We start from the raw sequence: 14,107 nt of genomic DNA, 5'->3' as shown, positions 1-14,107 counted from the left end.
GCAATGAACATTGAACAAGTAGAGAAATTAATAAAATTAAAGTAATGAAATGAAACAAGTCAAACAAGCACAGACTGATAACTGAATTTGGCAATGAGTAAGAAACGCGGAGGAAGGCATCTTTCATTTTGTGTTGTTTAATTTACTATAAGTACAGTTTGATGTCTTTTATTTAATGTATAATACGGCCGATATATGTCCGCGAGAGGTGTAGAAGAGTAATGTTTGGGTGATGGAGTCACCGCCTTCGTTTTCAACACATTCCGAGGTGCCTCCTTTAAGTGAAGATAGTGGTCTACTCATCACCAGCGGATCCTTCTCGAGCGATTCCGCTAGCGGCTGGCATCACGTTACATCCGAGGTCAGTTGTTTCGAAACTTGGCAGTTCACTTCCCGTATCACTTGCTAAATCTTTAAATTATAGTAATGTTGCATGGTAAACTAATCTCTTCTCCCATTTTTACTCGATGAGCATTGATAAATGTAACTTTCATATAAATTCATAATATCTTAAGTCTGTACTCCTGTTAGTATTTCATAATTAAAATATTCTAGGTAATTAGTTGACATTATCTTGTGCTATTTATTTTGATGTCAACAAATCGTGGCATGTATGTATAGAGACAACAGCTTGAGGAAAATTAGTTTACAATTTACTTGACTTATAAGCAGTACCTGTGGTCTTTCTTTTATAAGGCATTATTTTAATATGTACATAGTTAATGAATTAATAATTTTTCTCATTTCTTGTCAGCGAATGTATATAATGAATGGCATTGCTGCTACAATAATAACCTGTCATATTCATTCTCCCGCTACTGCTTATCCCTTTATATTTTTTTATCGTATTATATTTAGTTATATTTTTGTTATTGTAATATTCTCTTGTTGATTGTTCTCTTTGTTGTGAACTTTCTTTTTACGTGCATGGTAAAAAAAAGGGCCTTGCAGGTGCGATTTCGCCCATGGCTAGATTAGTTCACGCTAGGCCACTGACCACGATTGCAATATTCCTTCATGTGACTAAATCAGTGGGCATGTCTACTTGAAATATAGTTAATAGACAGAAAGTTTTGATTCCAACTACTCTAAAATGATGGATACCACCTGAACGGTTATCCTCTTAAATGCTTCTTACTTAGATTTTGATAATCTTGTTAAATTTGCCCTATATCTCTTAAAATGTTCCTGTTTACCTTATCTCTCTCCCTTTAGCCCTTCTCTGTCCTTCGGGTGTAGGCCTCCTTAATTTTACGCCACTCGTCACGGTTCTGTGTGACCTGGAGCCACTTCTTCCCTGCATGTTTACCTTATAAAGTGTGAATAAATGTGGCCATAGTTGTCTTGTGTTTAAAAATGTATGTCTTTGCTAATAACCTGAGTGTGTTTTCCAACATCACCTTACTATTATCAGTCAATATGTTAGGGCTATTATCTCTATACCCTAAAACAATTAATATTTCATATAGTGGGATTTTTTAAAAATACAGCTTTTTCTTAAACTACCTATACCTGCTAAAATTGTGTTAAGCTTGTATCTGCTGTATCCTTTGTATGTGTGCCCTAAATCTTATGCAAGTGCCTTCTCTGTCACTTCTTCTTGTCCCTGTCAAATGTTCATACATATTATGAATTTATTGATGGCTTTTTTCAGTTCGAAAGGAACAAAAATATCACATTTTAGCACTAGCTACATCTTCTGGTTGTATATAAAATAATACTGTATACATGTTTGTATGAACATTTAGGCAGGCCATATGTAACTGCTGCAAATCAAACCTTCCTCAAACAGTTTAGATAGGCTACTTTATCTCACTTATAGCTTTTAGGCTTTCGTACGAAGGGTAAAAATGGGACACTATTACTAAGACTCCACTGTCTGTCTGTCTGTCTGTCACCAGGCTGTGTATGTCTCATGAACCGTGATAGCTAGACAGTTGAAATTTTCACATATGATGTATTTCTGCTGCCGCTATAACAACAAATATTAAAAACAATGGATAATGGTACGGAATCCAACTAGCACTTGGCTGGTTTTTTTCTATGTTGGCATGTTTTTGCTTAGTTAAATATACATGCCATGTACTTGTAATTGTATTTGCAATGGCGACTGAATATTTTTTTCATCTGCCTGTCTGTCTGTATGTTCTTCACGCTTAAAACGCTGACCCCATTTAGATGAAATTTCATATGGAGATGGATTAAGGCCTGAGGATGGATATAGGGATAGCTTGGTTAGCCTGTACCATAATTCCCAGCCTTTGCAGTAAATATAAATGTTTTATTATTACAAGTATGACAACCAACCATACTTTAAATGAAATTGGCTTTATTTTGGTACATACATACCTACATATTATCATATCATATCATTTATTCCATTGTAATCATGTTCATTTGTACATTCTGGTCTTACATTTTGGGCAAGCCCAATCATACAAATTATGGAAATCAAGTTTCTACGAAATCTTCCTCACTACAGCCACAGAATAACTGTGCCTAATATTGATGATTGATGCTACTCAAGTTGCACATGCCACGGATATAAAATACGTAAAATAAATAAAATAGACACTTCTTTTCTTTGTTAGGGCAGTTAGAATGCCTTTTTAGGGTTCCGTACCCGAAGGGTAAAAACGGGATCCATTACTAAGACTCCGCTGTCTGTCTGTCTGTCTGCCCGTCTGTCACCAGGCTGTATCCCATGAACCGTGATAGCCAGACAGTTCAAATTTTCACAGATGATGTATTCCTGTTGCCGCTATAACAACAAATACTAAAAACAGAATAAAATAAATAATAAAGTGGGGCTCCCATACAACAAACGTGATTTTTTTGCCGTTTTTTGCGTAATGGTACGGAACCCCTAGTGCGCGAGTCCGACTCGCACTTGGCCGGTTTTATATACCTTGTAGAAGTACAACATAGTTGTGTATGTGTAGTCACGGCCACCCATGCATAAGTGTGTAATATATAATAACTCATTGTTATTCTGAGAGCTACGGATTTTCTTATCTTGTTATTATATGTTATAAAGTTATGAATAACAAGCCAATTGAGATAAAGCAGTTGGTTAGTGTTTTACAAATATATGTAACAGTGATTATGCCCTAGTTATAACCAAGCCATGTGTAGAATAACTTAAGTGTGAAAAATGCTAACATTTTTGTTGAGTAAGTTTGATGTTGTCGTGTTACGTGTATATATGTCTGTGACATTATTCATAAATGGATAAACCAATTTTGATTTAGCTAGTTTTTAAGGGGTAAATTAATACAGAGTGTTCCTAAATATGTTTTAAAAACTATGTAGCCCTTTCAATATTTCAACTCTAAACATCTATTTTTAGGGTTCCGTACCTCAAAAGGAAAAAACGGAACCCTTATAGGATCACTCGTGCGTCTGTCTGTCTGTCCGTCTGTCACAGCCTATTTTCTCCGAAACTACTGGACCAATTAAGTTGAATTTTATTTTGTATACATATGTACGTTTGTGACCCAAAGACGGACATGTAACGCAAACAAATGAATGGGGGCCACTTTTGTGGGGTTAATGAAAAAATAAAAAAATAAAGTTTTTCAGACTATATCGTGTTATAGACCAAATGAAAGACCTCATTGTGAGAATCTCAAATATATTTTTTTTTATAATTTTAGGATTTATAATTTAGAAGTATTTCAAGAAAATAGGCAAAAAATGACCATTCCCCCCCTTTATCTCCGAAACTACTGGGTCTAAAATTTTGAAAAAAATAAACAAAATAGACTATAGATTACAGGAAAACCTATTAGAAATCGCAGTCAAGCGTGAGACGGACTTAATTACTTAGTTTTTGATCCGACCCCTACGGGTTTTTTTAAGACATTTCACTCACGTTTCACATACAAAATACATTGCTTAAATTGTGTAATATACGGAACCCTTGGAACGCGAGTCCGACTCGCACTTGGCCGGTTTTTTTATTACTTACTGTTATATTTGTATATTATAAATATGTATGTTGTTCTTGTGTAGTTACAAGAAAGTGACTTTGATGAAAAATCTCTGTCACTATGCGAGTCGACGGAGACATCGGAGCGAATGTGTGGCGATTTTTTTAACACTGTCAAGAAAGGCCCTGGAAAAGTCTTACTAACGACTATTGACCCGCCTCCTGAATTTCAGGTACAGAAAATTGTTACTTAATCATTACAATCATACAATTCGTGTCGAATTTTGAGGTATTGGTGATATTATATGTGTGTGAGTGACATGGTTGATATCTATACTAATACAATACTATACTAATATGGATTAATTTTGCAGGACAACCCAGTGCCCCTTAATATTGTGGAAGTGGCAACTTTATTTGTACCTCCAACCGTTGCGTACAATAATGACTCTGTAAAGTCAAAATCATCGGTTCTTGAAATTCCTATGACAACGAGACATTTGTCTCCATTATACGGGAAGAAATTGAAACCGGAATCTTTGTACGAGCGGCGGCAGTGCCTGAACCACCGGTTCGCGAGCCCGCGGCTGCTGCACCTAAGCCCGTGCCGCGGCACGCGCCCCTCCTCGCGGAACTCGCTCACCTCCCGCCTCTCCAGCAGCCACAACTCCCTCATCACACAGTTCCAGGACGACTCCAGCTTCATCACCCAAGCCATCTCTCACGACACGCTCTCCGCCAACACCTCCGACATCACTGACATGTACAATGTGCCCTTCGACAGCGACATCTACGCGGTCCCCGTCGACATGGTTCGCCCCGGTCAAAGCAATATGAGAAAAGGCAAAAAACCACCCAGGACCAACAAGAAACGCGGCAAAAACGCATCTCAAAATTTGACAACGAATCACGTGCAAACCGACAGAAATCACAAGCCAAAGGAAACGACGAACCGATATAAAGATTCCAAAAATAAAAGGCACAGCTTGCCAAGTTCGTCTTGTAGGAAGAACATATCTGACTCAGAGGCGGACTCGCTCCACCTGACGTTGCGCGAAATGCGAAAATATTTGCACACTCTGTACTCTAGCTCGAGCGACTCCGAGTGCCGGAACACTCTGAACAAGAAGAATAATATAACGAACGTGGAGATACACGTGCGGCCATCGAAAGACGCCAAGACGAATAAGGATAATGAGATATGCAGTGCGTTAGAAACGAATAACAATCATAAAAAGCCTCATAAAAACTCTTTTGGTATGAATATTAAGAATAAGAAGCATAAAGAGGTTCCCAAGGACGATACGGCCGATAAGAGTGTTAAGCCGCCGCGTCAGAGTCAAAAGAAGATGTCGCCGGTGCGGATTTTGTCGTTGAACTTGAAGCAGAGTTTTTGTAATTTGTTTCGTTGGCGGCGGGCGGGGGGGTTGGAGCGGGATCGGGGGGAGGAGGTGGTGGTTGAGCCGCCGGCGGCGGTGCGACGCGCGCTACCGCCGCTGCCGTCCGCGCCGCAGTCGTCGCGCCGAGAGGGAGACGACGCCGTCATGGACTTCGCTACCTCCATACAGAGGGTCAAAGACGTGAGTGCCTCACTCTTATTAATTAGGTATCATAACGGGCCCTAATTATGTAGAGATGCAACGAATAGTTGTTTGGTCGGATACCGAACACCGGATGTTCGACTGGCCATCGGCCCAATATTTAGTATCTGGCAGCCGAATATTCGGCCGGCGGCGGTAGTACTATACTTACATTTCGGTTTTTCAGGAAGTGAAGGGTTTGACCTGTTTTGTAATAAACGTTCGCGCGGACTAATTTCTAGGTTCGAAATGAGTGCGCGTGCAAGTGAGTAGAATGTATTGTTTTAAAATAATAAACGAGTACGATTATGACCGTGACTGTTTCTTAAATCCAATTTGTTTACTCCGAAATCAAGCAGTTACTATACGTTACCCGGCCGGATAGTAAGGGACTATCTGGCCGGATAGTAAGCACTATCTGGTGTCCGGCTAAATATTAAGTCACTATCCGGCCGAATAGTAACTCACTACCCGGTATAAGGTCGGATAGTAAGGCACTATCCGGTATCCGGCCAATCGTCAGTCACTATCCGTTATCCGGCCGGATAATTAAATTATGGCTGGATAGGCCGGATACTGGATAGTAACCGAATATCCGGTGCATCTCTACTATTAATCCTTATAGCAAAGCAATGCATGTTGGCTAAGCAAGTGCCGGGATGTGTCACTGTTCCTTTAAGTAGGTGGTGTTCAAAGTAAAGCCGTGGGGCTCTTAGGTGACATATATTTTTACTGGCTAATACATGTATAAGCTCTAAAAAGCACGTTTCACTGATTTGTGATCGACTATTTTGAGTCAGTCTAATTTGTACCTACTATATAGACTCGATCCCAGCGATGTTAATAATAATAATGAAACTTTTTGGATTTCAGTATGGCTGGTATTGGGGTCCTATATCGGTGGAGGCGGCCGAGAAGATCCTCTCGAACGAACCTGACGGCTCGTTCATAGTGCGCGACAGTAGCGATGACCATTACATATTCACATTAACTTTTAAGCTAAATGGAATGAGACATGTAAGGATTGAACACGATCAGGGTAAGTTCTGTTTCATATTTATCACTTAAATGCCTCAGAGTATGTAATTAATGTAATAGTATTTCTTACAGAATTATTTATTTATTATTATTTACCTATACAGAACGGACACGCTCCACCCTACGCCGAATAGAATTACCTCACCTCACCCCCTGCAGCTGGGGCAGATTGTCTATATAAATAATTGTATTGATAGAATCTCAGTTCGGTTAGCAATGCAATGACAATAAAAACTTTTTGTTCTACCACTTTGGCATGGTTATGCCGAAGTATTTTCAGCTGGCCTATATAACTTACAGACATGACGATTTCCGTGTCCACCAAATGTCGTTGCAGAAATATAATCCAGTAATGAAATAAAACTATTTAAACGGATTACTGCAATCTGCAATGTTATGCCGCCAGAGTGCAGCACTAGCACTTATCGTAAACCATAGAGTAACTTATACATACTGTGCCTTAAACAGTTTTTTGAAAAAAATTCACAGATAATTCGTTACGAATTAATATGACATTGCATCAAGGCGGTTTGCTTACAGAGGGCTTGCCGCGAAACCCGAACATTGAAATAGAGAGGCAGATAAGGAAATTTAGATTTTCGTCTTTCGCGGTAGGCCCTCTGTTTGTGCTAATGGCGCACCCTACATAGAGTTTTGCGTAATATAGAGAATAATAAATTATACATACAAATTAGGGTTCTAAAGCTAGTTAGACATTATAACTATTTTAAGTAACGCCTAGAACTCCTAGAAAACTCCTAGAAAATGCCAATAGCATCAACTCCTTTTGTTTTTGCATTTACGCTTTCTTTTAAACAACAAACAATAATTACACTTTTATACATTTCGGTTCTTTGTAGTCGTATCCGACATCCGATATCGGATCGTACAATGTGGAAACGCTCTAACCCTATAATGTTTTCAGGTAATTTCTGTTTCGGCGGATGCACAATGTTCAAAGCGCAGACAATAGTGGAGTTCATAGAGAACGCGGTGGAGACGTCGCGCAGCGGACGCTACCTGTTCTTCCTGAACCTGCGGCCGGTGCTCGGACCCGTGCGCGTGCAGCTGCTTTACCCCGTCTCGCGGTTCAAGCGCGTGCAGAGCCTGCAGCACATGTGCAGGTGAGTGTGTACGATAGTCGATATATGTATATACTAATCATTTCAGGAGTGCTGGCAACTTATTGAATCAACCTTCCCACCCGTCATGCACACAAAGATATTATAATTCGATCCATTCAGCTGTCCTGAAATCACCTATAATGTGGCTATAGTTTTTTGGAGCATAGATAGAGAGAACCATATACTTTTATTTTGTTAAGCTAGCATTATAATTATTATAAATTTATATCCCCAGAAAGGTATAGTTCTTTTTTATTCTACTGTTACTGAAAAACTTGTTTGCCAGACTATGTTTGCGGTACTTCATCTGTATGGCTCTACATGTAGAACAATAAAATTGGACTGTAAAGGTACTTTTAAATGCAAACTGTAGAAATATACCTAAAGTAGAGGGTTCCAGGGTGAGTTTCATTCGCTAGGGCCAGGGAACATGAAATCATATTCACATTTCGAGATTTTCGAGCCGCGCAACTGGGAATGTTCAGCTCATAAATCATAATATTCTAACAATATTATTTAGCTCAAGTATAGACGTAAAGTAACAAAGGAATAATAAGATTCTTTAAGGTGGTTCGACTAGGTTACCCAAAGCTTAAACCCCGCTAGATGGCGTCACTTTCGCAAATTTTCAGGTTTTATTTTTTTGTGGAATAGTGTTGGTATCTGTATACTTAAAAGTATGTTTAGCGCACTCTTTACATAAATATTGAACTATTATAATAAACATTGAATACTTCATTAGTGCAAAAAACACTTTTAAAGTCGACAGAGTGTTTCTGTCATGCTATTTCCTACTATTACTCACACATGCAAACAGTGTTTCCGTGATGCTTGTAGTAGACAATTTCATGCAGTGTAAGTATGCTGCAATGGCGTTGCGGTATGTTCGTGGAAATACGTGCAAGAGGATTCGGGTTCGAGACTGGTACGTCAGGGGTACTTTTTTTGTCCTTTTTGTGTTATCTTATGTTTCTTATACCTTTTATTCTTCGAATTCTTGTCCGATTCCGATATAACCGAAATATATTTCAGTGATATCGGAAACGGCTCTAACGATTTCGATGAAATTTGCTGTAAGGGGTTCGATCTAGCTAGGTCTTATCTCTGGGAAAACGAGCATTTTTGAGTTTTTACTTATGTTTTCTTTTTCTCCCAGATATTCAGTATTATTAATAAATTAGTTTATAACGTTTTATAAAAATATGTGACGTTTTGAACTAAAAGGTACCACATTGTCGGTTGTCGATTAGGTTGATTTCATTTTGAAGCTTTATGGAAATATGACAACAATAAGTAGGTACCCGTTTGGTTGAAAACGCCACATATATTGAAAACCTGACTTTCACAAATCTCACCTTTTTGGGTTCTTCCAACTCAGAAAGGATGGAGAATACTGACGATTCTTAGTAGCACTAGCCCAAGGAAGTCCAGGTTTGTAAGTGTCAGGTATCAGTTTTTTTTTAAAGCGCTAAATATAGTTCTACAAGTAAAGCAATCCCTTACTGCCCAGCCTCTATAGTATTTATCAAACTGGAAGGGTACGATGATAGATTTCATCTCCATACAATTTATAACCTAATAATGCCAAATGTTGCAAAATTATATTGAATTGAGATCTATCATCGTACCCTTGCAGTTTGAAATAGTTATTTACGATACAAGTGCGGAAAAGAGAAAATTCGAAACGAGTGGCGACAGATTAAAACACGACCGCAGAGTGTTTTAAATCGACACGAGTTGCGAATTACCTATTCGCACGTGTATCGTACAACGTTTTACAGTACATATGGCCCTTTAAACTTTCGACATATGCATGAAAAGTGCTCTTTACGCACTAGGGCGAGAAAGTTGCACCATATGTACTGTAAAATACTTTTTAGTACATATGGTGCTACATATACGTTACCGCCCTAATGCGGTAATTAGTATAGGTACCATACGTGCATATGTCGAAAATGTAAAGAGCCATAATTATGTACTGTAAAACGTTGTACAATACACGTGCGAAAAGGTAATTCGCAACTCGTGTCGATTAAAACACTTCCTTCGGTCGTGTTTCAATTTATCGCCACTCGTTGCCAATTTCCTACTTTTCGCACTTGTATCGTAATATACTAATAATAAAGTAGTAATTGTAAAATAAAATTAAAACTTTTTTGTATTTTATTTTTTGGATTCAAGTAGGTACAGTGAGTAACAACATTGCATGGCCTTCTAATTATAACTATTATAGAAAACGGGATATTTATCATGTTTATTTATATTATTTATTTCTCGATATTTTGGCCGGTCTTGCAAGACCAGTCGTTGTGGAGATCCCTGGGGAGGCCTATGTCCAGCAGTGGATGTCTTGTTGGTGTAGATGGATTCACACAACAAATGAAATAACATTTTTTCATATTTGTTATCCGTAGTTGTCCCTGTACCTGAAAGAAAAATAATATCATGATAGCACAAAATCTCTAATGTTATAGGAAGAAAGATGATGCAACAATATGGATTCTAATAAAGTTATCATTTACTTACCTAGTAATAATTGTGTTTCTCATTCATAGACAAAATTCCATAATTTTCATCCCCAGGAAATGTTTTATTTTACTTTATTGCAGTGAGGATGTCCTGATTTTTTCTGGCTAATGAAGGAAAACATTTTATTTCCAAGAATGCCTCTTCATTTTGCACAATACCTAAAAAAAACCTAGAGTTAGTGACACATTGACTATTCGGCAACCAAAACAGTAATAATTACATAATATAGGTATTGTTCACTGCTTATATCTACCATTACGGAAGAAGTGAGAATTATTTTCTAAAAAGATCGGCACGAGAAAATTACAATGTACAATGAAGGAATGAAACTGTACCTACCTTACGAAACTTTGGTGAAGTCCGCTTCAATTGAGTGAATTTTTCTGGATTTTCGCGGACCACAACACTGATGATTTTTGTAACTTGATTTAGACGTTGCTATCATTTTCAATTTATACAAACAAATTGATGTCACAATAAACATGACCCTATGTGTCAGTGTCGACACTGTCAAATAAAAATGCACTAAACATGACGGCACTGCAAATCCTGCCAGGTCGGCCAGGCAACGTCGCCAACGTCATAGAGTGGCAACGCCGCACGCAACGTATTTGTACACGACATTTGTGACACACACATACGTAAAATTGATGAAAAAATTACGTTGATTTATGTATGATTTCTGTATGAAACAAAGTTTTTCTATTAATTTAGCGCAAACGAATATTCGAAAGTAGATAAATGAGCAAATATTTGTGTAGTAATAGTGTGTAGTGCCTTAATTAAAGCAGATTGAATTTTGTATGAAAATCGAACCACCTTAAAATTGCGCAAAATATCCTCACGTCATGGTCCTAATGTTAGTACTAGTTAACTTCACTGTATTTAAATTAATTTTCTACTGGAACAGAGTTACAGAGTCCGATTCGGAAACGAAACTAATTGAACCCTATTTTATAACATTATTGATCCCAAATGCCAATTTTTCTTGTACGTTCGGTATGAGCCGCTAATTACAAGTTATGAGATAATAACGATTTTTAATATGATTTCAGGTTTGTGATATTAAAATACGTAAGACGGGACCTGATAAGCAGCCTGCCGCTGCCGCGACGTCTCCTGGACTACCTGAACGCCACACACTACTACTCAGAACTCCTTGCCGAAATATAGGACCTGTTTGTTGGTTAGTTATATTTGTGTAGCGCGCGTTAGCCCGTCGACATCGATTGACAACCGACAGAAGGAAACAAATGTGATCATTGACTTGTACTTAGATTTAAGATTTTTTAGCGACTGCCACGATATTATTTATCGATGTTGGGATGTGGTAGGTACTAATGGCGAACGATTTTATTCTTTTGGGAAAGTCATATCCGTATATAGCCGTGCGATACATATGAAATCATTTTGCATTCCATTTATTCAAAATAATTTGTCACGAAATATTTAGACATTCAACAGATTCTCTTTATGTACCTGATAATATTGTTATTATTAGTAGTCTTGTTTGTTTATACACGATGCCGCGTTCAAACAAAGCCTAATAGCGGACCTTAACAGGTACCGATGTAACCCCCATATATGTTCAGCGAAAAATAATAGTTTCATTGCTCTGCATTGGTCTTCGTTGGACCCATACTGAACGCGTCACAGTGTATATGTTTATCTCTGAAAATTCAATATGTTATATATGTTATCCCGTTTCGTAGACTTGTGGTATTCGTGTGCGAAGACTGGCCCGTTGTCTAGTCCGTGCCGTTTCCGTTGCCGACAATATTGCGTCCGTATCGTGCTCGTGCGTTTCATTGTGAACGTGCACAATATGTTAATAAGTATTCCTTTAAGACGGATGTTAACGGTTGCCGTGTACCGCGCACATCGCGCAACAATCTGTTAGAAGAAGTAGCTTTCTGTTCACTGGAAGCTACGTGATGCCAACATACGCTTTTACAAGCCCTAGCGACTAAGTTCACGACTGAAGTTTCGCATAATAAAGCAATGCGTTTGTCATGGTACAAACTCAGTACATATTATATACAGAGTCCATACTTAAGTATTTTATATTTTGTGTGGCGATGTACCTATTACTATGATAGACAGTGCCCTATTGATTTTCCGAGAAAAAATACGCCGATTTTCGTTTTGCCGACAACGATTCGCAGACGGGTTTTTGGCAGTCACGATTGGCAGAATCTCATTACGCGTAATATAATAATCGTTTAGAAAAGCACGATACGCATATTTACTTTTCATTGTATAATCATTTAGTAACGAGATTCTAAATCGAAACACAATGGGTCGAGTGATCAGTTGGCATTAATATTGATTAGGCAAGACTAGGACATAACTAACCTACATAATAACTTTTAGTTTGAGTCTGATAAACATTGGTTTTGATACGTTTAATTATCTACCTACTTATTTTCACTTAGGTAAATAAAAATAAATTTAAAATCTATATTGCATAGGTGCAAATTGATTACAACCTAAACTAGAAGCAATCACGGTATTCTATACTAGTCTTTTGTGGACACACACACACACACACACACACACACATATCCTGATAGCAAAAAGATAGCCCAGTGGTTAAGTGGGACACCAACCAGCCAGCCTAAGTATAGTTCTGACTGCCATTTACGAATAAGAAATAATAATAATATCCCACGAACCCAATAACAACAAATTATATAAACTATACATATACTCGTAGTCGGTAGGTACCGCAATTCCTAAATGTACAAACAAAACGTTTTTCGTCTGAAAATCTGTTCTGCTAATTTACACAGAACTGAACTGAACTGAACTGTACCCATGTGAATCAAGAGTCTACGTAACGTTAGTCGATCAAGTTACATCTACTAATAACAGCAAAACGCACTAGGTTTTGAGTAAACGATTTATTTTGAACTGGATACACTACAATGCTTCAGACCGACGCTTCCGTGGATAAGGCGCGAAGCCATCTAAACCGCTCGCACCGCTGACAGCCGCACTGTCAGTTGGGGCACGTTCAGAACCCCGCTAACACTACAAATAAGTCACTCTTCGAAACAATGTTGGGCGAATCGTTGTCTTTGAATCAATAATCTGCAAAATTATTGTCGGAGAATCATTAGGTACCCACCATAGACGTATGTTAGCAGCCAAAATGTCCCGGACGTTTGGTACGCGTATCGTGTTCCAGCAATACTTAATGTTAAGTTTTAAAATGAAACACACAAAATGTATATGTATTTATCGTTAATTGTAATGATCTGGAAAATGTGTCAATTGGGAAGTTAGTATAACCGTGGTTGTTAAGTACGGTGGCATGGTTTGATAGGTTTTCTATAGATGTGAAGCTATTTATTTCCCCTCCGGTTAGTAGGGTTACTGCCTTAATCGATAATACAATGTTCTATAGTAACGTCGCCTGTGAACGTATTACTAAGCTACTTTAATGATTAATTATAATGCAATAATAAATATGTTTTATAAGTCAACTTAAATCTTTGTTCTAGTTGTTATTTATACAGTTTCGAGTTATGTGCTTTAAACCTTGAAGTGCATAGCCTCATGTTCAAATTTATTAATGGTTGTATATAGAAATGATTCAACGTAATGTTATTGTATTATTAAATTTTTAATATAAAATTATTTGACTTGTGGATAGTGTGTGGTTTGCTCAGCGAGGTGCTCGCCGGACTGACATCGAAGTATCTACTAATCGTAATATAACTAGTTGTGAGACTCTGTTGTGAATTGTGAACGACTAAAATCATATTTCATGGAGCATTGATCAAAATTTTCGCGTCCTAAAGTGTCATGAAGGGTCCCCGGTAAACTAGGTTCTCCATACAAACGTAGTTCCGCTCTCATTTTAAAACGACTAGCTAGATCGCTCTGAAACTTTGTACTTA

At 37.9% G+C, this 14,107-nt stretch overlaps 1 protein-coding gene across 1 annotated transcript; it reads left to right on the top strand.

Annotated features, from left to right (window-relative positions):
- Window positions 1-12,290, top strand: LOC134754246 (uncharacterized). Its single transcript, XM_063690443.1, has 6 exons — window positions 1-361; window positions 4,015-4,164; window positions 4,306-5,511; window positions 6,385-6,550; window positions 7,475-7,673; window positions 11,258-12,290. The coding sequence occupies exons 1-6, from the start codon at window positions 233-235 to the stop codon at window positions 11,373-11,375; spliced, it is 1,968 nt and encodes a 655-aa protein (XP_063546513.1). The 5' UTR covers window positions 1-232; the 3' UTR covers window positions 11,376-12,290.
- Window positions 12,291-14,107: the final 1,817 nt, after the last annotated feature.

The sequence above is a fragment of the Cydia strobilella genome, chromosome Z, assembly GCF_947568885.1.
Source record: "Cydia strobilella chromosome Z, ilCydStro3.1, whole genome shotgun sequence".
NCBI lineage: Eukaryota > Metazoa > Arthropoda > Insecta > Lepidoptera > Tortricidae > Cydia > Cydia strobilella.
The sequence above is the reverse complement of the archived record's forward strand: the minus strand, read 5'-3'. Positions and strand labels throughout refer to the sequence as shown.

Excerpts from the sequence above, each read along its gene's own strand:
- LOC134754246 (XM_063690443.1), top strand. The coding sequence starts at position 233 with ATGGAGTCACCGCCTTCGTTTTCAACACATTCCGAGGTGCCTCCTTTA. Across the intron at positions 5,512-6,384 it reads CCATACAGAGGGTCAAAGAC|TATGGCTGGTATTGGGGTCC; the intron begins GTGAGTGCCTCA and ends TTTGGATTTCAG. Across the intron at positions 7,674-11,257 it reads AGCCTGCAGCACATGTGCAG|GTTTGTGATATTAAAATACG; the intron begins GTGAGTGTGTAC and ends ATATGATTTCAG.